The sequence below is a fragment of the Cyprinus carpio genome, chromosome B20, assembly GCF_018340385.1.
Source record: "Cyprinus carpio isolate SPL01 chromosome B20, ASM1834038v1, whole genome shotgun sequence".
In the NCBI taxonomy this organism is placed as follows: Eukaryota; Metazoa; Chordata; class Actinopteri; order Cypriniformes; family Cyprinidae; genus Cyprinus; species Cyprinus carpio.
Genome location: NC_056616.1, coordinates 4,341,444 through 4,368,095, shown reverse-complemented (window position 1 = coordinate 4,368,095; position 26,652 = coordinate 4,341,444). Strand labels below are relative to the sequence as shown.

Genomic DNA, 26,652 nt, shown 5'->3' with positions numbered 1-26,652 from the left:
CAGTCTTACCTGAAGGAAGGATGTATTCTTCGTAAGTTAATGCTGTTTCATTAAATAGGAGTTAAAGAGAGGAGAGAGAGAGAGGAGAGAGAGAGAGACGAGGAGAGAAGAGAGAGAGAAAATAAAAAAAAAAACCGTGTTGGCTATTCCTAAAGCTTGGAGCTCTTAGTGAAGTACAAATGCCAAACACCAGGAAGCAACAACTCTCAGTGTTCTTTTCATTGAAAAGTATGCCATTTTGTTTAGGTGCACAGCTATATGGTTGAAAAATAATTTTAGTTCAAAACTTTAGTGCCATTGTTTAAACAAAATGCTGTTTATTGGTAACGCAGCGGTTCTCAACCCGATGTCCCCGCCGAATTAAAATGGGCCCCCAGCGAACAACTTAAAAAAAATGAATGCTTTACAGCCTTTTACGAATGTTGTAGTTTTCTACATCATTTAAAATGTACTAAAGAAAATATTAGTATAGCTAATGTTTCATATGTAAAATATTTTGTTTAATATAGTATTTTCAGACATGAGCAAGACTCTACGTTCCCGCATTATGAACACATACAAGCGCGCCTTTGGCAGAATCTCAATTTCATTACCAACTAGCTCTCATCCACAGCCAAGTCTAGCTCGGTAAAATTGAGCCATCAGAATTGACAAATTTGTTTTAAGGAGTAAAATAGGAAGTGTGGAAATGCCAAGCAAAATGAACACATACAAAACAAGAATAGTCACAGTATCAGCATGTGAAAGGAGAGTGTGCAGATTTTCGGTTTGAGCAGCCGTAACTCACTTTGATAGAAGTTCAGGCAAATAGAAAACACCCATACTACGCAGCAATCATCCTTAATTGCAGAAAGGAGGAAATGTGGCAAAAAACAACTCTCTGGAAGAGAACCTCTATTATTAAATTCGAAAGTGCTTGTCCTATTTGGATACAACATCGGCTACATTTGTGAACGCACATTTTCTGCAATGTCGCGCGTCAAGTCATGCTCGCGCGTCTTACAGACTGCAACTTACAATCGCAGCTTCATTCTGCTGTTACTCCTTTCGAGCCGAATTTCACAAATTGGTCAGCTCCCGCCAGCATCAGGTGTGTTTATTTATGGAGAGTAGAATTATTAATTTATTTCAATGAATGTATCGATTAAATATCATGAATATTTAGCTATAAATATTATAAATCAGGTTGGTTTGTATTGATAACGTAATATGTAAATGATATGCGTGCGGCCCGCGAGACTTGCACTTTGCACCATAGGGCGGGCCCGTTGGAAAAAAAGGTTGAGAACCACTGGGCTAACGTTTCATAGCCTTCAGTTTTTATGCTTTAAAATCCCATAACATTTGTAATTTCACAGTATTTTTCACCTCCTAAATCACTAACCTTTAAGTCACAATTCTATAATGGTCAAATTTACTCAGGCCGATGGCACTTTTAATTACATTATGTTTTTTTTTATTTATTTTTTTATTTTTTATTTTTTTAGAATAATTGTAGCTTACATAAATAGGTGAAGCAAAACAAATATGAATAATATTTGGATCGTCCCTTATTTTTTCCCTTATTTTTCTTAAAAGAATAAACACCTTATTTTCTCTACAAGATACAATAAACATGATAACATATTTTAATTCATGTAGAATAATTTAAGCAATTAAAACCTGATAACATATTATTAATTCATAGAAATAATTTAAGCAGTTAAAACCTTTTTTTAAAAAACTTGAACTTCATTACTCTGAACCCCTGACTTTAAAATCTCAAGAGAGGTTATAAGTTTAAAAAGGGTAAAATGTCACAGTGCATGTTAAATAGCCTAAATTAACTAGTGTTAACAATATAATTAGAACTAACAATATAATTCGATTTTTTTTTTAAATTGAACAATTCCTGTATGAAAAATGGACAGCAACCTTTTATGTCAAACATTTTTAAATCGTCCACAGCTGAGCAACGCGCGAGGCAGGTTGAGCGTGAATGTGCTGCACAAAGTCATTTTCAGATGCAATGAAAATTTAAAAAAAAATAAAAAACCCTGGATAGGCCTAGATTAGGCCCAGACTCTGTTCCTAAGTATATAATAATTATAATTACCCCACAGTAACAAATTTTAACCGATTAATCACTATTTTCGTTTGCTGCATGTTATTTTTATTTATTTATTTTTTTAAAACAGGCTAAAAAAATAAATTAAGTTTGTGAGAGGAAAAAATATATAAGTATATATATAAGAATTAGAAGTCATTTATAAGTTGCATTTTATTACATTCAGAAATAATAACGGCTGGCCTAATAATGTTATAATGTGCCAACAGGATATTTTTTCGTTCTCTTCACTTAACAACAAATCCTTTAAATTTAACAAATTTATCAGACAGAACAATAATTACAAATATATAATTCTAATGGATAAATAAAATTGCAGTATATAATAATATAGGCTAGCTTATAAAAACAAACAAAAAAAAAATAAATGAATAATAATATAAAGCGAACCATAAGGAATGTTTGATGGTTTTTATTTATGTGTGTTTTTGTCTCATTCACTCACTGTTTGTCACACGAAATTAATTACATTTTCCCCAACAAAATCTAATTAGTTTGAAACTATTTGTGTGTAATCTTGTTGTATAAACTTAAATTCCTTTAGTCAAGACTACAAAAAAAAAGATTGGTCACTCCTACTAGATAAAGTTTTGCCATGCCTAATAGAGAAGATTATGTCAGGTTAACTACTCTGAATTTTGTGGTCATGCCTACTATATAAAATAATGCCATGGTTAACTACATTCAATTGGTCATATCTACTATATCTAACAATGCAATGTCAACTACATACATTTTTGTCCTGCCTAATAGAAAAATTTTAATCATTACACTCATCTAACTTGACTCTACAGTTACTTCCAAATGAAAGTGAAATACTTGTGTTCTATTAAATAAAACCTTTTTAATCTATACCTATAGTCTACTGTGAAGAAAAAGTCAATATGTTAAAGTCGATACGTTTTGTAAAAATCTGTATTTAAAATATGAGAACATTTAACCTTGCCTGTCTTCTTGCTTACAACTGCAAATATGGCAATTAAACATGCTCACTAAGTTTCAAAAATGACAATGCAATTAAAAACATGAGCATACAAGAGAATATAACAGCATTTTATTTTATTTTATTTTTTAAACATGAGATTAAATGAGTGAGCCAATTAAATGAGAGATTGAGAGACTTAATCACCTCTGCTCACAGTGCAAAAATGCGATACAACAAGAACACAAGCATACAAGAAAATAAAACAGAGCGTTCACAAAGGGATCCTCAAACACAGCACTGCTCACACCTTCTAAGTGAAGATTTTCTTTTCAGTGCCTGTGCTTTGGCAGACAGTTTATGTGAGTCCAGCTCCAGAATCATTTTTTGGAGCACCTTAAAAGTGTAATGGAACTCCTGTGGATAAGTAAGATTTAAAAAGTATATTAGTCCAAGTAGCATGGCTGTAGCCCATACTACATTTACCTAAACCAGAGAGCACCTCCACACCTTCCAGCACAAATGCTGATATCTTCAGGTCTTCTGTTGCATCAGCAAATTCATGCTTTACAACACAGATCCCCAAAACGGTCTTCTTGATGTCTGCTTTCAGTGCTCGCAGGGTCAACATCCTTTGGGAAAAAATAAATTTTTTTTAAATGTATGGCATATATATATATAAAAAAAAATGAACATTTGCAGAAAAATTATGCCATTACTATACAGCATGTGACTCATATTCTAATGGTCAGTCTGTAATGTAAAATCTTTTTTTCAATACAGCCATTAAGAAACGTGGACTCAGCTTGTTTTAGACTTGTGGACTTCAATGGAATAGTTCTAAATAAATTAATTAATAAATAACGGTACAGTAGTGCAATAAAATGTACTATAATGTGACACTGAAAATACACATTTTTGGAGAGAGAACAACTGTTATTTTTAGTGAACTACTCGACTTCCATAGCACATTCATACAACCACTTGAAACGAGCCATTTGAAAAACAATGCTATGGCCTTCAGTCACCAGATCACAACCCAACTCAAACACCTTTGTGAGACTGATGAGTTACACTTTATAAAGGAAAATAATACAGTGGCTTTGTAAATATCACAATAATTAATAACTATGCTACCTGAAAATCACTAACTATCACTCAGTGTCTGTTTGAATTGTAAATTCCAAATTAAAAATTCAACAATTAATTTAGACTTTTTTTGTCAAGAAAAGAAATTAATGACAAATTAACAATATTAACAAATTAGATTTTTAAAAATCCACATATTCTCAATTTCAATCAAAATATTTGAGAATGAAGAACATGTATGAATCAGTTTCAAGAGCCATACATACTTCTTATTTCAAATCAATATTACTTATCTTTAACAAAAAGCTGGACACAATTAAAACAATCGCTGACAGCACACCCCTCCCCCATTCTCTGACAACCCAGCGGTTGAGTTACTGAGCACAAGCTTTTTTCCATTTTCTTAAGAACAGCGCAGTCCTTGGCACCGCCAAATTGGTGCAGCTCTTTGCCAAAATACAGGTTTTTTTGTATGTTTAATTTCATCTATAAAATCATTACTATGCTGCAAGTCACTTTATTTTCCAAACCAACAGACATGGATGCAATGCCATTCACCTAAACGAGCACCTTGCATAAAATAAATGACTATATTCCAGAACAAACTTAATGTAAAAGGTATGTTATGTTAAAGGTATAGTTCTCACAAAAATGAAAATTAGGTCATTAATTACTCACCCTCATGTCATTCCAAACCCGTAAGACCTTCATTCATCATGGGAACACAAATTAAGATATTGCTGATTGAAATCCAAGAGCTTTCTGACCCTGCATAGACAGCAACACAACTAAAAAGTTCCCAGGCCCAGAAACATAGCAAGGACAATAATAGTCCATTTGACGTGGTTCTTGTAGCTTTGCAAAATAACATTTGAACCACTGATGTCACATTTACCAATTTACCAATGTCCTTGCTGTGTTTCTGGGCCTGGGAACTTTTTAATTGTGTTGCTGTCTACAGAGGGTAAGAAAGCTCTTGGATTTCAATCAAAAATATCTTCATTTGTGTTCTGTTGATGAAAGAAGGTCTTACGGGTTTGGAACGACATGAGGGTGAGTAATGACAGAATTTACATTTTTAGGTGAAATATCCCTTTACCATATGTTCTCGGAACTGTATACTGTTTATTTATGGGCAGGTTTAGTCACAGCATCTTTCATCTATGAGCTAACAGCAGGATGGCAGTCTAAGGTCTTATACCTGAATTACTGTTAAATATTACATTTTTACTTCTAAAATGTTTGTTATACAAATTTAAATGTAGGCAATATTGTGTGTACATGTTAAAATATAAATTATACTGTACTTAAAATGAAATAAAATATGCTGGTCATCCTAGAGATGACCTTTACAGCCCTGAATGTCAGTGGAAATCATGTCAACTAGATGAGCCCCAGAGACAGATCCCCTTCCAAAGACCACGTCAACTAGTCAGTCATCGGGACAGGACCATGGGAACCAGACAAGTCCTCAGCACAATCTGACTTGTGTTATAGCCTAGAATTAAACTGCTGGTTTCATCTGGCCAGAGAACTGGCCCCCTGACTAAGTAAAGTTTCTCCCAAGGTTTTTTTTTCCATTTCTGTCACCAATGGAGTTTTGGTACCTTGATACTGCCAGCTTTGGCTTGCTTAGTTGGGGATGCTTGACTTATTGCACAGACACTATTGGAAGGGAGCTGAACTGGATGATGACATCACTGAATAATCAAATAAACTGACTTTAGCTATATATAAAAAAAAAAAAAAAAAAAAAAAAAAAAAAAGTCTGTTTGTTATTGTCCTCTTGCATTATCGACAAACTATTTTCCTGTTTAATTATGCTGCTTTGACAATTTGTAAAGTGATGATATCACGTAAACCTAAACCAGTGGCTGTGTGGAGTACAAAGGTTTAAAGGGAAGTTAACATCAGTCATTTAATTAACATCTTGGCTTTACAATTTACTCAATATTTTAAAACTAAAAAATTGACATTAACTGTTTCGCTGTCTGCAGTTTTTTTTTTATATTAAAATATATCAAAATATAAAGTATATATATATATATATATATATATATATATATATATATATATATATATATATATATATATATATATATATATAAAAAGAAAGTGTCTCTGCTTTTAAACTGAACAAACCACTTTAGGCGCAGTTCATGTTACGTCTTTTGCACGCTCAAATTTGTTATTACTTGTGATAACTGTTTGTAATGAAAGAGAACTCTACTCACCAAATACTCCCTCACCAGATCCTGTGGCTCTTCATTCAGGTAGATGCATAGCCCCTTGAGAATGCACTCTCGCTTGGTCTCTATGGTGGCATTCTAAGAAAACAGGCACAATAAAACATTTTATTAAAGATTTGATTAGTGTTGCTGATGTTCATACATTTGACATAACACCCTCCAATACACATCTCTGAGCCCTTATGCATTACAGAGCACTATATCAATAGCTTGTATTAAAAAGCAATATAAAAAAATGAAATAAAAAAATAAGTAAAAATGAAGTAACAATACAACCTGAGACATTGGCACCATCACATCCTGAATCCTTTTTCTAAACACTCCACCCTTTTGGTACACACTTTTAGGAGATCATCAGAGAACCGATTCAGTTGGGACAGGAATTTGGACTGTAAAGGAAGGGTTGTGATCCGACGAAATTCAGCATTTATCTGAAGACACAAGTTACAGAGGTCTTGTTTATGGGCAATTCAGCAAAGAGAAAAAGTTTAAAATGCTATATAAATTCTACAAATTGCCAATTTATTTATGACAGAAATCATTATTGTCGATTTTTCCTTTTGATATATTAATGTCGATTAATAGAATAACATTACAAGCGCTTGGAGAAACGTAACGTTAGCTGCCTACACAGACTAAATATGTCGGTCCATGACCATAATCTAGCAAAAGATATGCAAAAACTCCACTTACAATTACTGAAGCAGCGAAATTAATCTCGTGCTTAAGTCGCTTAAACACTATTTGTTGTTTAAGATGAGAGACTTCGTGAACGCGGTGAATTCTGTCAAGAGCACGCGAAATCAACAAGCGGTGACTAATTAAGGCTTTGATTGGCTGCTGCCCGCTTTGATTGGCATCTCAATCATTTTGACAATGACGAGCGAGATATATATATATATTCATTCATGGTACTGAATATACTGCCAGGGTTTTCTGTCCTCTCTGTTCCGCGATTCTTCATGCTATTTGATACTTTTAGTAAAAAAAATGAATGATTGAACATATTGATGACTGCACCACGTGCTGAATCCTGAAACCTAACATCAGCTATGAATGGCACGCTTAAGAGCTATTTTCATACACTTCTTAAAGAAAAATTACTTTCTGGTATGCAACAATATGTTAACAAAGCATATTTTAATTAATTTGTCAATTAAATTAGATGGATGGTGATAGATTAAATATGGCCTTACCCATTTCCCATGTTCGCCTCTGAACAATCCATCTGCGTCAAAGTTTCCGTTGATGACGTGCATCCGGTTAGGACGAACGAAAAATATTTGTGTTGACTCAATTTAAAAAAATGCTGTAAACCTAATTTTTTTTTAATTACATTGGTTATGTTTAATAAAATTAAGTTGGGACCATTTTTACCAAGAATTGTGTTGTATGTGCTCATTTTAATTAATGAAATTGAACAAATAGCAAAAATCCTTTTTTTGAGTGTAAGGTTGGGCTCTCATTCGGGAGAAATCCAAACGTTTCCATATTCGTGATGTTGCCTATTTCAAGCTTAACTATTATTCATTAGGAAAAATAGGCTTTGTAGTTCACGCGTGTTTCAGTATCGACGGGGAAAAAATTAAAAATCATAATTAACAAAAATATGCCAAAGTGGACCGCTGCTGGCGCCGAATGGCACGGTGAACGGCTACTGTTTCCAATGAATGTGCGCGAGGCACCAGTGCGATCAAACAGCTGAAACAGAAAATACAAATTTTTTGGTCACACAGTAAAGGCATAATTCAAAAATGCAAAGTGTTAGCAGTTTGAAAAATCAAGAATAATAACAGAATGAATCATAATTATTGCTAAATGCTGGACCGTTCTCATTTCTATCTGCAAATGGAACCTGAAGGATTTTTTTTTTTTTTAAACCAAGAATGAACCGAAATGAAAACATTTAGCTTTTTATCCGTATATATAGGCCTTATATTTAATGACTGTTTAATAACAATAGCAAGCATATCCTTTGTGTAAAGGTCTTCTTTTAATTTTTGATGAGTAGACTGTAGCCTAAGACTATCCTACATTTTGAAATTAACTCACTGTTTTTTTTAATGGTTTTTTAAAGATGGTACAATGTTATATCATAATGTTATTGTTGTTTTACCTCCTCCTTTTATTTCATTTTACAATTACATTCAGTTCGCAATCCGTCCCTTTGCGCCACCTGGTGGTAGTTTCGCGAAGGATTTTAACACTTGACTGACTTGAAGTTAACGCCGCGGCCCTGCGGTGGCGGTACGCGCGGCGGTATTACTCATTTTGGTTGTCTACCATCTGTAAAAGTGATCCACATGATTTAAGGGATTTAATCTAAGATATGGTGAACAGATTCAATTAATAGATGTTTATTTACATAAAAACATTGATCAGTGCACATACATCATATATGGTAAACGGAAAATCAGCTGTTTGCTTTATGCGTGAAAACCACTTTCAGTTAAGCAACAGAAATTTCTAAGGTATTACAAATATATTAATTTGTGTTTCAAAGATGAGTGAATGAAGGTGAGTAAATGATGACATCATTTTAATTTTTGTGAGAACTAACCCTTGAAATCTGTTTTAAGCATTTTGCAAAGTGTTCACAGTAGCAGTAGTTCCAGTCACAGTGCTGGTGCAGAGTTGGGTTAATGTAGTGATACTTTACCCTGCTGAGTAATATAATGGTGCCTATACACTACACTTTATGCTTCACCAACAAACATTGCAAATGTATTGATTTCAGTGAACATGGTGCGTCGCAAGGACAGAAGAAAAGAGTTTGTGATGATCTAACATCATGCAACCAAAACTTTAAACCATTTACTTTTGTCATTATGCACTCTGTTGTAGGCACGTTAACCAGTGAGAATTTCAGAAGTCTGTATCCATCAGAGCCGTCTCTAGTGTATACACATCCTAAATCAATGAAAACACCTGCTTGTTTACTTGTACTTAAGCACAAGATACCATTGACCAATAGCATACATGCATTGTTCAAGCAAAATACTCATGCCTGTCTAAAACAATTAGTTTCAGTGCATCACAATCTGTTCTTTCTAGGTAGCTGTCAAAATGGGACATATTGAGCAATGTGGATAGCATTTACTCTTAGGACAAAGAATGATGGGCTCACAGTATGCGTGCAGTATGGGTGTGTCGATGGCGATACATCTTACTCTCTTCTGTACCCATCCACTCTAGAAGCATAGCTCGGGGAACATGACAAACGAGAAGATAACACGACTGTACGACATGGGCTGTGAGCCGGAGAGGAGGGCATGGGTGGATCGCTACATCGCCTTCATGGAGGAGAGGGGCACGCCTGTCCCCAACCTGCCTTCAGTGGGCAAGAAGCCGCTGGATCTGTGCCGCCTCTACCTCTGTGTTCGAGAAATCGGAGGCTTGGCTATGGTGAGTGAAGTCCGGAAAGGCTGTTGCCGCAGCTCTTTTGGGCTCTGTGTGATCGTGCTGGGGTTTTAAAGGAGCAGAGCTTTGAAATGCATGTTAAAGAACGGCGAAACCTCTCATATCCTTCCTCAGATCTGCCTCAAGCATCAATCACAGACTTCAAAGAAACAGAGGGGGGTTAACTGAGAATGCATTGCACCTGCTGATGGTGTTAGTTATTTGCACGTGCTTTCTGCATTGTTTTAGCACCCTGGATCTCACACAGGGTTGTGAAAGAACAATATTCTACACAAAAAAAAAAAAAAAAAAAACATTGGCCTGGATACAGTGACTGCTGCCAAGATCATAAAATACACAAACTTCCCTTTATATCAGGGGTTTACAACATTTTTCAGGTTGTGAGTGTTACACTTTATTTTAAGGTGTCCTTGTTACAATGTAATTATACATTTAGGTACTGAGTAATATTAATAAACTACATCTATTTATTAGGGCTGTGCAAAAAATCGAATAGGATTTTCATGCGCATCTCTTCAGTAAAGACGCTCCTGTGACTAGTAGTATATCTCCAGCACGTGCGTTCAGATCAGGGTTGCCAGGTTTTCACAACAAATCCTGCCCAGTTGCTTTTCAAAACTAGTCCAAAACTAGCCCAATCACGTTTCCAGGAGGTTCCCCGATAAAAATTGCATCCCGGGGTTAAAATATACGTTTTTGGCAGGGTTGCCCTGGTAATATTCACATTTTAGGGGCTAAATATCACGTTATTGGTATTGGGGTCGCTTCAACCCGCGGACATGAAAAGCAACCGCAGACTTGGCAACACTGGCCCATTTCCGATGAAATAGTAAGCACGTTAATTAATATTACTCAGTATTTATTTAATTACATTGTGACAAGGACACATTAAAATAAAATGTGACCACAGAGCATGCACAAATGTATAAGTACCATATTGGTAGATTTTGAATATTTAATTATTAGTGGTGTCAAACGATTAATCGCGATCAATCGCATCCAAAATAAAAGTCTGTTTGCATAATATATGTGTGTTCTGTGTATATTTATTGTGTATATATACAAATACAAACACATACAGTATATATTTTGAAAATATTTGCATGTATTTACATTTCTATATTTATATTCACATAATTTATATTATAAATAAATATATTTAATATATAAACATTACATTTTTCTGAAATATATACATGTATGTGTGCTTTTAAATGTACGTAATATACACAGAACACACACATATATATTATGCCAACAAAAACTTATTTTGAATGCGATTAATCGTTTGACAGTACTATTAATTATTCATGCTCATTTCCTGTGTTTTTACATCTAGAAGTATTTCATGCTGTTAAATTGAATTTTTACACACAAGATTTTTAAGATTTTTATAACACTATTAAATGTAAACTCAAATGTAATCTTAAATATGAATATTAGTTTGAAATTTGAACTTGTAAATAATTATCTAATTACCAGTATTGGAAATAATTTGAATATCTGCGTCACTAATTTATATAATTTATGATGTTTAACGGACAAAAGCATTAAAGCGATCTTACATTTTAAATGTACTATTTACTGTTACATTTTAGTTTAGGGGCAGTGAAACATTTAGCTAAACTTTAGCTTGTCTAGCTTTAGCTTAAAGATGAACAAATGCATTTTTTAGCAAAAAATGTTTCAAAGAGAAATAAGTAGAATACGCTTCTACAGACCCCTGTTAAAGACCCCTACTTTAAATGAAGCTTTTGTTTACCGCCAGCGTTCTGTGGGTGGTACTAGTGCAGTGCTAATTATGTCTGGCTAACAGCGATGTTTTGTGGATCCTGCACATTCTATAATGAGTCTCATTTACATAGGAAAGAGGTATGTTTATGCTAAGTTAAACTGCTGGTGGCACATGAATCAGTCACAGGGTTAGATGGCCGAACAGCTTAGTGAACATTTGATTGAAAATCTCTCCTCGAACAGGTAAATAAGAACAAGAAATGGAGAGAGCTGTCCACCCACCTGAATGTGGGGACGTCCAGCAGCTCTGCCAGTTCCCTCAAGAAGCAGTACATCCAGTACCTGTTCGCCTATGAGTGCAAGGTGGAGCGCGGAGAGGAACCCCCACCCGATGCGTTCACCATGGGAGACGGCAAGAAGCAGCCGCAGCAGGCCAAGATCCAGCCACCCTCACCCGGTGAAGAACTTTATAGTATTGCTATGGAGAGACGGCTTATATCCATCAAATCACTGTTAACTAGGCTTCATGGTTTATGTACTAAAGCAATAAACCCATGAAGTCATAGTTTACAGTGATTTTAAAGTAGCTAAGCATGACACAGAGCAGAGCTTAAAGGCTCTTAGTTGTTCCAAACTCACTGGTTTAGTGGGTTAATTGCTTTTATAAGAAACTACTATATATTTGGCAAAGTTTCATAAAATAAACATACAGCAACAAAAAAGATATTTATGATTAACTGCCGTAATTAGGTCACAGGTGTGTTTATAGAGTATTTCACTGAGGCTTGAACATGGTTCAGACAATCATAATCAAGGACCAGAACTATTTGTTTTATAACAGTTTATTCTCGTAGCACCCTGAAATCAACTTTATTTTAGCTTTTGTATTGAACTTTGACAAACTTGTGAATGTGAGACATCAAATTGCATGGTTGTCAAGTCCCTTTCACACTGAGATTCTGGATAATACATGGGTAATGTGTCCCGGCAAATGTTCCCGGATTGTTAGATTTTGGTTCCTTCACACTGCCAGTGATTTCCTGGAATCTGTGCATGCGTTCACACACAACCCGTAAAGGTCCCGTAATGTTTTCATTCATCAGGATGTGACGAGTAATGTACGAGTCGAAAACACTAGGCACATTAACTTTGACTTAAGCTGACGAACGATCTCAGCTTCAGCGCGGAAAGTGAGGAACTAACTGATCTCAGCTTTATTACAGTCTGCACATATTTTTTCATTGTGAATGTTGATCTGCCTTCAAAACACCCGCTAAAAGAGTCACATGATAACGTGCGTCATCACTACAACACACCATTGGTTCTGGCTTTTGTTCACACAGAGCTGTTCTGGGACTGAACCCGGCAATGTTACTAGGTCCCCAACCTGGGATCGATCATGTGTTTGCGTTCACACAGAAGACGATCCGGCAATTTTCTGGGACCAACGTGCAGTGTGAAAGAGGCATTACATTCACAGACCTGAGCTGTTTTCTAGAGAACAGAGTATCATACAGAGCTCCCCCAGTCTTTGAAAATGTGGTAACACTTTACAACAAGGTTCATTGATTAACATTAGTTATAGTGATGTTCTGGAGTATCTTTCAGTGATGCTATTGGAGTATAAGTCAAATCAAGTCACCTTTATTTATATAGCGCTTTTAACAATACAGACTGTGTCACAGCAGCTTTACAGAAAAATAGTATGTAATAATGCAAAAGGACAACAGTAAACACTCAATTTTCTGTTAAAGACAGTCGTCATCGTCCAGCTCAGCTCAAATAGTATCTGTGCAATCAAGTCGACGATATCGCTGGAAATTAAGTAGTGCTGTCAAACGATTAATCGCATTCAAAATAAAAGTTTTTTTTTACACAACGTATGTGTGTGTACTGTGTATATTTATTATGAGTATATATAAATAATACACACATATGCATGTATATATTTAAGAAAAATGTGTCATGTTTATATATTAACTATATTTATAAATAATATAAATTATATGAATATACATATATGCATGTAAATACAGGTCAATATTTTCCAAATATATACATACATGGATGTGTATTTATATATACATAATAAATATACACAGTACGCACATATATTATGTAAACAAAAACTTTTATTTTGGATGCGATTAATCGCGATTAATCGTTTGATAGCACTAAAATTAAGTAATGGAAACTCGTATATTTTTTTATGCCATTTTTAGATTTTTCCGCATCACTCGCATGTGGCTCTGGTCTGCCTGCCCTATAATGAATGCAGAGCGGCTCGAGACAGAGCTATAAATATCTGAGAGGTGATGGAGTCAAAGTGAGATGGACGGGCGGAAGCGGTGAGAAAGAGAGCTGTCAGGCTGCTGGTTTAAGGATTCCCGTCCCCCTCTTCCTAAGGCTAATGACTGATGATGTCACAGGAAAAGGGAGAGAGAGCTGTCAAACAGCAGGGAAGGAATTCCCTCCAAGAAGATTAATGGGGGAGGAGTGTGGGATAAAAACAAAAGTGACCTCAGCCTGACCCCTCGCTCAATGCAGACCAGTGAGCCAGCACTTCCTCTCTCTACCGCCCTCTCCGACTCTAAATATGCGTAAGGTCATTGGCGGTCACACAGACTGGAAGTGTTACAGCAGAGCACCGTGTATTGTTTACTTTCAGTGCTGAAAGACGAATTCGTGGCTGGCAGCAGATCAAGGACATGTAAAGCAGACACTCTTTCATTCCCTCGTTCTTTCATTCTGCCCTGATTCTTTTTGTTCCCCGCGCTGAAATCTTTTGAAGTACCTTTTACTGCTCTGAGCTGCGGAGGAAAATGCAAATTGGTTTTATTACTTTGCATCAACTGAGCCGTAGAAATTTCAGACGTTATTAGGATGGCGTGCTTTTATGCCATTGCATTTCTATGGAAATTAATAACTAGTGTATTCAAATGTTATTGGATTATGGAAATGCAGTCTGGGGATTGTAAGATTTTGGTTTCTTTCCCTCGAGCTTGCAAGAAGTGATTAGGACATTGTCATTTGCTTGTAGATTTATAAAACACCATTTAAGCAGAATCAGAATATTCTTTTAGAAAAAGGGTATATATTTTAAAATATTACACAAGCTGTTTTGTGTGTTTTAATGAGGCTTTTACATTATTTAAATTGAGGCAATATGCAGTTCATTGTATCACTAAGAATCAGTTTTAATTTAGGGAATTGCAAAGCAGTTATCTCAATTACTGTTCCAATGAAAATCTGTATGTGACTTTATTGCATTATTGCAACATTAAGAAAGCATCAAAATGCTAAATGATTTTTTCTAAGCCTTACTTTTCACCCCAGAAGTTAATCCTCATTTTTTTGCATATAATAATTCCTTCGTGTAATGTACTCCATTTTTGCCCTGTTCAACAGCAAACTCAGGCTCTCTTCAAGGGCCGCAGACTCCTCAATCTACAGGCAGCAGCACAATGACAGAGATGCCAGGGGACCTAAAGCCGCCAACACCAGCTACCACACCCCACGGACAGGTGACCCCTCAGCCAGCTGGCAGGTGGGCTAAGTTGCATTATATTATGTAGACGATGCATTGTATTTTAGTGTTTGTTACTCATGTATGTGTGTGTAGGTGTTCATTTGTTGTCTTTATTTTACCCCACATCTTTAGAAACAGTGGTGTTAGTGTCCAAGATCCGTTCTCTGAAAGCAGTGACCCAGCCTTCCAAAAGCGAGGCCCCATGCATGCAGGAGGCAGTGGAGATGGTTCCTCTAGAATGCAGTTTGACACCAGTAAGGATCCCTATGGAGCTGCTAGGAAAGGTGTGTTGCTATAAGAATTACCTCATATGGGACTGCTTTCAGGTTTCCTCTGTCTGCTCACTGCTGCTTCCCTGTGTCCTCCTTTTTTTTTTTTTTTTTTTTTAGAGGTGCATAAAAATTATTTTCTTGGACACTGCTGCCATCTAGTGTCTGCAGATTGAAGCCAGCATGAAATCAAAATTGGCCTAGTTTACAGTCCCATGTTGCTAGAATTATCAAGTCTTCAGTGCACTTAATTCCAGGGAAATGTATTATATTTGCATGTGTTATTTTTAATTAAGATGCAACAGTTTGGTCCTCTAAAATGACTTTTTGCATATCCCAGTCATCATCTTGATTCTTATCGGACAGGGGCTTGAATAAATATGACCTGATTCCTAGGTCAAAATTTTTATCACCTCCAAAATTGAGCTGGATTAAATTGTAATATTTAATTTAGTTTTTACTGCTGCTTTCTTTTACATTTCTTTTCACTATTAGTCATTTTAGTCAATTTAATTTTTTTAGTATATTTTAATTTTAGTATTTTAAGACTAACATTAATACATTATTAATTTGATGCACTTAAATATGTTTAAATTGAATAAATGAACTCATTTACTTTTTAATCTGTTCTACTATAAAATAATAATACATTTATACCACGTCTCAAATACTTTTTCTTTTGTCAAGTTTGTTATGAAGGCATGGAAATAGTTTAGTAGTTCAGCTTCATTTTCTCATCTGTGATCAATTTCATTTTTATTTCAGTTTACAACAAAAAATGGGGGGTAACAATAATAACACTGCAATAAAAATGCCCAATGGATAAAAAAAGTCAAAATTTTGAATATTCAAAGAATAATTTAAAGAAACAAAAAATATCTTACAATGTTTGTGAGTAATCTTTCATGTTGTTTTTATTTATGCATATTTTTTTGCAGTTTAAAATGTTAATTTGTTTTCAGGTGGATCTGAGCCCTTCATGCCAGGGCAGATGCCAGGCAGCGGCATGCAGGATATGTATCCACGTGGACCGTCCTCAGGGATGGGTATGGGCCCACGACCCCAGTACACCTACAACTCTGGCTTTGAGAGGAGGTAGGCCAGGACACTTTAACATTAGTTCATGAACTGAAAAACAACAACACAGAAATCAAAATCAACATGTCAACATTATTTAATGTTTATGTTCACAGGCCAGACCATGTCATGGGTCCAGAGGGGGGAATTGCTCCCCCTGGAAATCAGAACAACATGGTGCCTTCCAATAGCGATCCCAGCTTGTTCTCAGGCAATAGATACGCCTCTCATCAGAGGTATAAAGTGATTGCAGTTGACTAGTGTATATGAATGTATTTGGTGTGTGGAGCTAGAGTATAATAATTTCTGTTTTACTATAGACATGGACATGACGGCTATGGGCAGCAGTACCCTCACAGTATGCCATATGGCGCACATGGGATGTATCCCCAACAGCAGGTCAGTGATCAAATTTATTGAGGTCATATAATACTGTGGTAAATATTTGTGTTTACCGCTGTATTTTAAACTTTAGACACTTTATTATTATTATTTTTTTTTACAGGGCTATAAGCGGCCTGGGGAAGGAATGTATGGCCCTCCTGCTAAGCGCCATGAGAGTGAAGCCTATGGTTTGCAGTATGGTGGCCAGCAGCCTGACATGTATAGCCAATATGGTTACCCAGAGCGCAGACCCATGCAGAGCCCATTCCCCTATCCATATGGACGCGATCGCATGCAGCCAGGTGGGCAGGGACCTCCTCAGCACAGCATGATGAGTGCTGGACCACCCCCATCCTCCAACTCCAGCGGTGGTCCTCAAGGGAACATGTGGCACACCAGGCATGACATGAGTTACCCTTACCCCGGCCGGCAGGCTCATGGGGCCCCCTACCCCTCCATGAGCCGTGGAGATGATCCAGAAGTCAGGGCCAGTCAGGACAGTCAGTGGCCTGGTCAGCGTCAATCCCCCTACCCACCACCACACTCTTCGTCCTCTTCTAGCTCCATGCCCCCCATGGCTAGCCGGCAACCACCTTCTTCCTATCAATCCCCTCCAGCGATGCCAAACCATATCTCTCGAGTCCCAAGCCCTGCACCATTCCCTCGGTCTGTGGGTGGCTCTATGTCACCCAATAAGGCTCATATGATGGCCTCTATGAAGCAGATGCAAAAGCCGGGTGGCCCAGGGTCCATGCCAGGCTCTCAAAGTAGTGGTCTTCCTGGGCAAGGCTTCCCAGCAATCCATCGGGAAGTCACTTACCCACTGGACTCTGTGGAAGCTACGCAGCCTCAGCTTAAACCTCGCCGAAGGTTAACATCCAAAGAAATTGGTAAGAAACACTCTTCCTGTAATAATTTTTGAATGGTATGGTTATGACAAGGTTCTAACCATGCTTGTGTATCTTAAGGCACACCAGAGGCTTGGCGTGTGATGATGTCCCTGAAGTCTGGTTTGCTTGCTGAGAGCACATGGGCCCTGGATACTATAAACATCCTGCTTTATGATGACAACACAGTGTCTTCCTTTGGCCTGTCACAGGTAAGTGTGTACCAGGCACTAATGGGCTGTAAGGCTTGGGTTCAGCGATTAGGAAATGAAAACAAAAGTCTAATTGCTTTTTTGGCTTTATTAAATAGCAGTTTCTAAGAAATGATAGGTGTATATACTTTGATAATGAATGTATTGGGATTTGTGTCTTTTCCTTTTCAAATGCCCGGTTTCTTGGAGCTCATTGTTGAATATTTCAGAAGGTGCTTAATAGAGATCTTTGGGATCCTTGAAGAATATGAAGTTGGAACAGAGGGTCAGAAAACTCTTCTTGGTCCATCTTCGGAGCCCACAGAAACAGAGCAACCTTCCAATCAAGACTCAAAAAGCCAATCCAGTACAGAACAGGTGGAGAGATTAGATGTGGAGCCTGAGAAACCTCAGCCAAGCAGCTCAGAAGCAGCACTCAATATGGAGAAAAGGGAAGACTCTGCAGAGGATAAGGCCGACACTGGTAGAGAACCATGTCCTCCAGTGGAGCCCAGACCCAAGCAAGCCAGCAAGTATGACAAACTCCCAGTGAAAGTTGAGGAGAGGGAGGCTGTGGCTGATTGTGTGGAGGATCGATCAGAGCTGCTAGGCCTGGCTGGGGAGTTCACCAGCGGGCTTCTGCATTGGAAGGCAGGCGGAGGGGACTCCACTGCCCACATCCAGACCCATTTCGAGAGACGTAGGGAAGAAGAAGAACAGAAGCCCTCAGAAAATCAGGAAGGTGCACAGGCACCAGGACAAGAAACGGTTGAAGAGGAGCACAGGAGGGAAGAGGAACTGAAAAGAGAGCTTCCAGGGCCCTCAGAGGAGAACTTGACAGCCACTGTGGATGACATGCTAAGTTCTCGTCCAGGGTCCTTATCAGGAGGTGAAACTCAGACATCATTCCCCTTCCGCAACAGAGAGAACCAGAGCAGCATTACTTTGCTGGAGGATGAGCCCCGATGCTGGGATGAAGCACCTCTTTCAGTTGCCGAGGGCTGGCAAGATGAGTTGGCAAAGCGCTGCATCTGTGTGTCCAATATCATTCGTGGACTCTCCTTCGTCCCGGGCAATGACAGCGAAATGGCTCGGCACCCAGGATTAGTGCTCATTCTTGGAAAACTTGTGCTTCTACATCATGAGCACCCTAAAAGGAAAAGGATGCCGCCGACCTACCAGCGAGAGGAAGAGCGAGGTCTGGCTTGCAGCAAGGACGAATGGTGGTGGGACTGCCTTGGTGCCTTGCGTGAGAACACCTTGGTCACCCTTGCCAACATTTCAGGACAGCTAGACCTGTCAATCTATCCGGAAAGTATCTGCCTTCCAATTCTGGACGGGCTGCTTCACTGGATGGTGTGCCCTTCGGCGGAGGCCCAGGACCCCTTTTGCACGGCAAATGGCTTCTCCTCGCTCACACCACAGAGACTGGTGCTGGAGTGTCTGTGCAAACTGAGCATCCAAGACTCTAATGTTGACCTTCTTCTGGCCACGCCTCCTTTTAGCAGACAGGAGCGCCTCTTTGCCACATTAGTGCGGCATGTCGGTGAGCGTAAGAGTCAGGTGTGCCGCGAGATGGCAGTAGCCGTTCTCTCCAATCTTGCACAGGGTGACCCCACAGCTGCCCGAGCCGTTGCCCTGCACAAGGGCAGCGTGGGAGCCTTGATAAGCTTTCTAGAGGACAGTGTTGCCATGGCACAGTATCAGCAGAGCCCTCACAGTGTCTTGCACATGGGACACCCCACCCATCCCGAGCCGCCCAGCATCAACATGATGTGCCGGGCCGCCAAAGCCCTGCTGGCCATGGCCCAGGTGGAGGAGAACAGGCCTGAGTTTGTGCTCTACGAGAGCAGGCTTCTTGATATCTCGCTGTCCTCCGTGCTGAACTCTGGCGTAGCGGCCATCCTGTGTGAGGTACTGTTTAAGCTCGGCCGCTCGTGACAGGCACAAAGGAGCGGGAGCCTAGAGTGCCATCATGGAAACGTACAGTACGGCTGAGCTGAGCCACAGAGATCACACAGAACTGTCGGTGTTATATTTTTATTTAAGGAAAAAGACAAACAAAAATCGTTTTTACATACAAATGAATATATAGAGAATATATATAGCTCCTCTGCCCCATTTCCCAGTTTTCATTTTGGATTTTTAAATGATTTTAATACGGATATTTAATACTTGGTCTTTTTGTTTTTGTTTTCTATTCTTTCTTTTTTTGTATTTGTTTCGTTTTGTTTCATCTGTGTATTTTCTTTTGTTTGTTTTAACCAAAGTTGGCATCTGATACCGTTAGTTTTTAGAGTATTTTGCTCTCAGAATGTTTTTAATTGTTTTGATGCAGTGTTTCGTTTGTTTTCTTGTGGGACTGTTTATTCGGGGAATGCAGATTTATTTAAATTGTGAGACATGTTGTAGATAGAATTTCTCTTGCAATGTGTTGCGATAAAAGAACAAAAAAAAAAACAAACAAAAAAAAACACTGATTTTAAGACATACATGTATACAGCTCTGAAAAAAGCATTGTGCAATAGATTTAGCTGGCTCAGAGGGGAGATGATGAAATGTGAATGACCACAGGCAATGTTCTGATCTGAACACCAGTATTGCACTGTTTCACCACACCAGTATCTGAGGGTCAAGCGAGTGTTGGTTCTAAACTGACTTGCTTCCATATTAGTGCAGCCACAGAGGGTCCTCTCTGACAGCGAACTCAAAGTGCTTCAGTTACCCCTCTTCTCTAATCTATATCCACGGGTCGATTTGTATATAGGAACTGTACATTAAATGGGCCCCTTTTGACATTTTTTTTTCCTTCAAGAGATGTGGTATTATACAAAGTGAGTAGTTTATGCTACATGCTATTGACATTTTGCAAATAAATATTAAGTCATTGTTTTCAGGTGAGGAGAGTCTTAAAACGTGTAAGGGGCCGTTCACATAGGGTGGGTTCTTGCATTTGATCTGCGCTATTTTTATTTAATAGTTGGTCATACGTGCACAACAGATATTATTTGGTGTTTGTGATGCACCTTGCTGTTTTTGGTGTCTTTCAAGATGCCGCTGAAGTTGAAATGCATATTTTGAAATGCTGCACTGCAGAAAACATGTCGGTTTACAACAGTGGACCAGTCAGTTGAATTCGGGTGCTGGAAAAGCATCTCCAGTGGATCGAGCATGTATATTCGCAACTGTATATGGGAACCTGTTGCAAGAAATTGTCCTGTGTGAACGCCCCCCAAAGACTTTCCTGTGTGTCCTATAATGGAGTTCTGTGTGACAGAGATAGCAATGGCTCCCTCTAATGGCCTTAGATTTTGGAAAATACAGGCTAACTGAAAGACGTCCGTTGGCATAAATGTAATTCAGTGTGAAAGTTACCCCAAAATGACTTAACGATTTTAACAGAAAATATGTACTACTCGTTATGTAAGCTCTTTTTGCTCCATATGATTTGATGACCATTGTTTATTCAGTATAAAGTCTTTATACATGTTCCACATGTTAAAAGTAAATGTACATGAAATTTGGTCGAGCACTGTGAACGTAGTTTTTCAGTGTTGTGTTATTTATTTTTAGTGCCCAAAAAAAGTTACGGAACCATGTATATCCTCAATATTGTATTATTTAAATGCAAAAAAAAGGTAATTTACTGACAGTTAGGGATGATCAGTACATTTTTTTCCCTGTCTACCCAGTGCTCTGTGCTGCTTGTCACATCTACAGTTTAACCAGATTACTCTCAATGCACAGAAAACACTGACGCACACTGAGGGAAGGCGGTTGTTCTGCAGCTTTTCTTTAGTCACTGCAGGGCACATGTTTTCATCCTCAGTCCCTTTTTCTTTTTAGTAAACTGCTTTTCAGGGACAGCTTGAAAACAACTTCCACAGAGTATTAAAAGATGCTTTTATTAGACCTAATCATCACATGATGGCAATTTAACACAATAACTGCTTAAGTTAGATATTTAATGTATAAACACCACCAGCCAAAGGGCAGTGATATTATTTACTAGGCCCACACAAATGTCCAAAATATATGGTTACCAAAAAAAAAAAAGGCTAATTAAATAACTGAGATAGTACAGTATGTACAAACACATAATACTTCCACACTTGTGACTGCAGGTGCAGAGTCAAAGTCTCTTGTAAATTCCAGTATGGCACAAGAAGTCAACCAAGTTATGTCTCTCCGGCCTTCAGTGAGGCATTCTCCAGTGCTGTGACCACAGACTTGATACTTGTTGCTGGATCTAAAATGGCTCACACTTGACCAAGCTGACTAGCTGAAAAGTATTCTTCCCAGACAGTCAGTTAAGGCTGTCCGTTTTGGAAATAGATTGTAAATTCTTCTCATTTTGACTTGAAGATGGAATTCCAGTCAAATGGAGCAGAATTGTCTTCATTTCTGGGGACGGCGGGGAAAATGGACTGCATTTTCTGACGAAACTCCTTTAGCTGCCATAGAGAAAATTATATATATATATCAAACAGTAGTTGCAGATTATAGTGAGAAATAGGTGAAAGTGGGCACAAGGCATTTACAAACATCACTTTAAGCAGGTACGTACGCTGTGGACGCCCAGGGCCTTCCAAACGGTGAAGCTCAGGAGACCAACTCCACACCAGGCGTAAAGTGAACCCCATCCCAACGCCCGCAATGCTAACGACGCACCACTTTCTGGCACCGCAGCAGTTCCTATCACACCCTGAACACATCAAAAGATTGTACTGCAGATCTCGTATTGTACTGAAGTATTTTGTTCAGTATGCTTGCGCTTATAAGCTATTAATGTATATCATAATGTAATTTTTTATTTTTTGGCTGCAATAACAGACAACCAAACCTGCATTAAAAAGTAAATGGGGTCAATTTTGAATTAATCTAGACTTTAAGGATTGAGCATCATAAAACCCCATTATTTCTCAGATTTCAGGAGTAAAAACACATCTGCAACCACACTTAATAGTTCCCCTCCAAAATATAAAAGGTGAAAAAAAAAACAGATCATCAAGTAAAATACAGGTAAACCTAGCAAAATTCTTAAAAACATTATTAAAAATATAAACACATTTTAGCTCCACAACAAATAATTTAAATGCAACAGTATTCAGAACAGATATAAAAATATAGTGTAGGTATAAAACAAACATAATACTGGGATTCATTACAAACAGCATTAATTATAAATCCAAAACGATTTTAAAGAGAGTCAAACTACTGTAAAGCCCCCGATCAGGAACACATATTATTAAGGAAGTAAATAGGGACCATTTTGACTTCATGTCTAAGTAGTTTGTTTACGCAAGTCTCCAACAGATGCAGCCACCGCTAATGACATTAACTGATTTAATGTAATTTAGTGTTTTTAGTGCTCTGCATATTAGATTTGCTGTTATTAGAGCTAAGCATGTCGCAGCCATCGAGGAACGTGCTCTAGAAACAGATTTTAGCGTTTTTGTTAAACAATAATAAAAATGACAACTATAAAGTCATTATAATCATTATTTATAATCTAAATGATTTATTATTTGAGAGGATATAACAGGTCTAGTCAAGTGATTTGTCATTACTGGAACCGGGCAAGACACATGATCCGTCGCGTCACTGACCTCATACTGGATTTAGCCACTTAAAAAGCATTTTTGGCAAGACGTGTGTTTACTGATGTGAGAGTGGTCTAAAAATAGGAATGCAAAAAAAAAAAAAAAGACAAAACAAAGAGGCCTCTCTTTATTTCTGAGTTTATGTTCAAAACAAGTCATAAAATGGAATCGATGTCAGCATTTACGCAGTGTCTAATTCAGTGAAGTTCGCAGACATCAGCCTGCCATGCTCTGCTGATTAGATGAATAACCAGAGCACAAACAGCTTCCAAGAAAGAAGAAAATGATTTCTGTAAGCAGAGGAGCACTATGATGTCACATTTTCAAAATATTTAAGGACTAGGACTAATATAACACACTGAATGGGACTAAAAAAAAACATTTGCTCACATTCTGAGCTACGTTTTAAATCTCATTTTTCTTTGCGTCTTAGTTGAGTTGAATATTATAGCTGATGATGATAATAACCATAATACAATAATAGGATTTCTTATTCCCAAAATAATAATAGGATTTCTTATTCCTAAAATAATAATAATAATAATAGGACACTGTGTCAGGGTAATGTTTTTGGAACACTGTTGAGTTGAATATTAATTTTGATAGAAAAAATAATCACACTAAATAAAATGATGGTAACACTTTACTTAAAGCCTTTATGTACAATGCATTATAAAAGTAGTTTTAATGCATTAATTATGCATTGTAATGCACGTTATAATGCATTACACCATTTAATAACCCTTGCATTATACATAAAGACTTTAATTAAAGTGTTACCAAAATTATTTTACAACAGCTGTTGTAATTTCTTCACTTATATGGCATTTAAATCCTTATTTTCACAAAACCCCAAAAGAAAACTGTTGATTTTAAGTGTGTAGTTGACGCATGTTAGTACTAAATGTCAGTAATGTATTGCAGAAAAGCTTGATACCTTATTGAACCAGTCAGGACTCTTCTTCTTAGCCACGGCAAGGGTGCAACCGAACCCTGCAATCATACCTGCTGTGGCTACAGTAGTGAGGAAAGCACCGGCTGAATAAGAGACAACAGACTGAGGTCAACATTTTAAAGGAATAGTCATAGTTATGAACATGCGGTCGATAACGTGACAACACTGTCTGCTTCAACAGCAGTCTGGACAATAATATATACACCGCAGTAATAACACTGATCCAAAAGCTACTGGACTGAAGAATCAAGTACTACAACTGCACTGCTGGAGGCATCATTAACTAACACTGACTGCAGCACATTTTGGTTTTTTTGGCAGAGAGTGCAGGTCCAGAGCCAGACTCATGCATTCATCTTCTACAGACCGCATGAAGTAACAGCACCGTGACACACGCACAGAGCGCAAACAGAGCAGAGGACCATAGAAACTGATTTTAGTGTACTGTATAAAGAGGTCTGAGGATGTTAATCGATGGTATGCTTCAGTGATCTATCATTGATTAAGAAAATCATATTTAATTGCAGAATGATAAGTTACACTATCATGATCCTGACGAGAGAGTACATGTTTCCAAAAGTCAAAAATTAACTAAACAAGGCGCAGATGGCGTACACTCTTCTGTATCAGCCGCGCCACAATAGCACATTTTTTACGTGTATTTATGCTTTGGTTTGAAAGCAAACAATGCATCGGCGCAGCGCGATCAGAATTGCCAAAATGGTGCTACACTGATTTGGAGAAACACAGAGGAGAGGAATTGTTGAATAAAGTCGTTATTTTTGTTTTCTTCATGTACAAAAAGTATTCTCGTTGCTTCATAACGTTACGGTTGAACCACTGAAGGCAGATTGAGTATTCTGACGATGCTTTTCATACTTTTCTGGATCTTCACACTGTTATTTATTTGGCAGTCTATGGGGCAGTCACAAGCCTCCTGGTTTTCATCCAAAATATCTTAAATTGTGCTCCGAATACGAACGAAGCTTTTACACGTTTGGAACGACATGGAGGTAAGTGATTAATGACAAAGTTTTCATTTTGGGATGGAGTATCCCTTTAACAAGTTCACTAAAAAGATTTGACTCCAAGAAAGATTTGTCCACGAATCGTAAATCGTTACTTGCTAATTATTAAAAATACCAGAATTGTAGAATGTCGCGAATATGGACTTAACCGTCTTCATAAATTATTTGTGACCCTGGATCACTAAACCAGTCATAAGTCGCACAGCTATCTGTAGAAATAACCAACAATACATTGTGTGGGTCAAAATTATCGATTTTTCTTTTATGCCAAAAATCATTAGGATATTAGTTAAGATCATGTTCCATGAAGATATTTTGTAAATTTCTTACTGTAAATATATCAAAACCTAATTTTTGATTAGTAATATGCATTGCTAAGAACTTAATTTGGACAACTTTAAAGATGATTTTCTCAGTATTTAGATTTTTTTGCACCCTCAGATTCCAGATATTCAAATAGTTGTATCTCAGCCAAATATTGTCTTATGCTAACAAACTATACATCATTGGAAAGCTTATTTATTTAGCTCAATTAAAAAAATGGAGCCTTATGACTGGTTTTGTGGTTACATATGACATTTAACCTTTAGGTCTGGGTTTCTGCTTTAATGTATGATTAATCAGAATAAGGTCAGTTATCCAAATGAGTGACATCGACGGATAATTCATAAAGCTTAGTTCATAAACACCAATGGTCGAATATGCTATTAAAATACGTCAAACCTTTTATCAAGTGTGATTTGTCGTCTTCGGTGTCATTGAGTTGCCCACTCGCGCGCGTCTGCTCCACTGACATCTTGAACGGGTCCGACTGACACAGACTTCCGGCGGAAACACGTCAGGCGGAACGTTTCATAATACAAATGACGTACAGCTTTCACTGGGCATAAATGGCATAATAAGCCTGCCTGCTGTTATATTTATATATTTATAATTGAGACATGATAATAAGAATAAAATTAAACTAAATTCAAATAATGGCAGAGTAACAACAAGACCGTAAGGATTTGTGTTGTGCGGATACCCGCAGTTCTGTAGGTATTGTGTTTTATTTGTCATCATGACAAAACAATATCTTCAAACTCATAATAAAGTGAGATTTTGTGGAACTAGACATGTGTCTGTGAGAGGAGGACTGAGATTCCGCTGATCAGATCGGCTGTGTGTAAAACCGAGTGCCTAGACACCATCACAGACAGGGAGAAGGA

The 26,652-nt window shown here is 37.6% G+C and overlaps 2 protein-coding genes across 6 annotated transcripts in view; one reads left to right on the top strand and one right to left on the bottom strand.

The window, feature by feature from the left end:
• The window catches only part of LOC109113276 (AT-rich interactive domain-containing protein 1B-like), an 849,861-nt gene extending 828,479 nt beyond the window's left edge, over positions 1–21,382 (top strand). For all 5 annotated transcript variants that reach the window (XM_042746443.1, XM_042746442.1, XM_042746441.1 and 2 more), the window contains 10 exons: positions 9,563–9,772; positions 11,765–11,978; positions 14,930–15,068; positions 15,183–15,334; positions 16,282–16,414; positions 16,513–16,632; positions 16,717–16,795; positions 16,902–17,670; positions 17,749–17,879; positions 18,051–21,382. In XM_042746443.1, the coding sequence (XP_042602377.1) occupies positions 9,563–9,772; positions 11,765–11,978; positions 14,930–15,068; positions 15,183–15,334; positions 16,282–16,414; positions 16,513–16,632; positions 16,717–16,795; positions 16,902–17,670; positions 17,749–17,879; positions 18,051–19,799 (3,696 nt within the window). In that variant the 3' untranslated portion in view covers positions 19,800–21,382. The remainder of the gene's footprint in view (positions 1–9,562; positions 9,773–11,764; positions 11,979–14,929; positions 15,069–15,182; positions 15,335–16,281; positions 16,415–16,512; positions 16,633–16,716; positions 16,796–16,901; positions 17,671–17,748; positions 17,880–18,050) is intronic.
• A 365-nt stretch (positions 21,383–21,747) lies between these two features.
• On the bottom strand, positions 21,748–26,320 carry tmem242 (transmembrane protein 242). Its single transcript, XM_019126062.2, has 4 exons — positions 26,168–26,320; positions 24,399–24,499; positions 22,426–22,563; positions 21,748–22,312 (listed from the first exon to the last, which is right to left on the bottom strand). Exons 1-4 carry the CDS (start codon positions 26,238–26,240, stop codon positions 22,208–22,210), a joined length of 417 nt encoding a protein of 138 aa, XP_018981607.1. The 5' UTR covers positions 26,241–26,320; the 3' UTR covers positions 21,748–22,207.
• Positions 26,321–26,652: the final 332 nt, after the last annotated feature.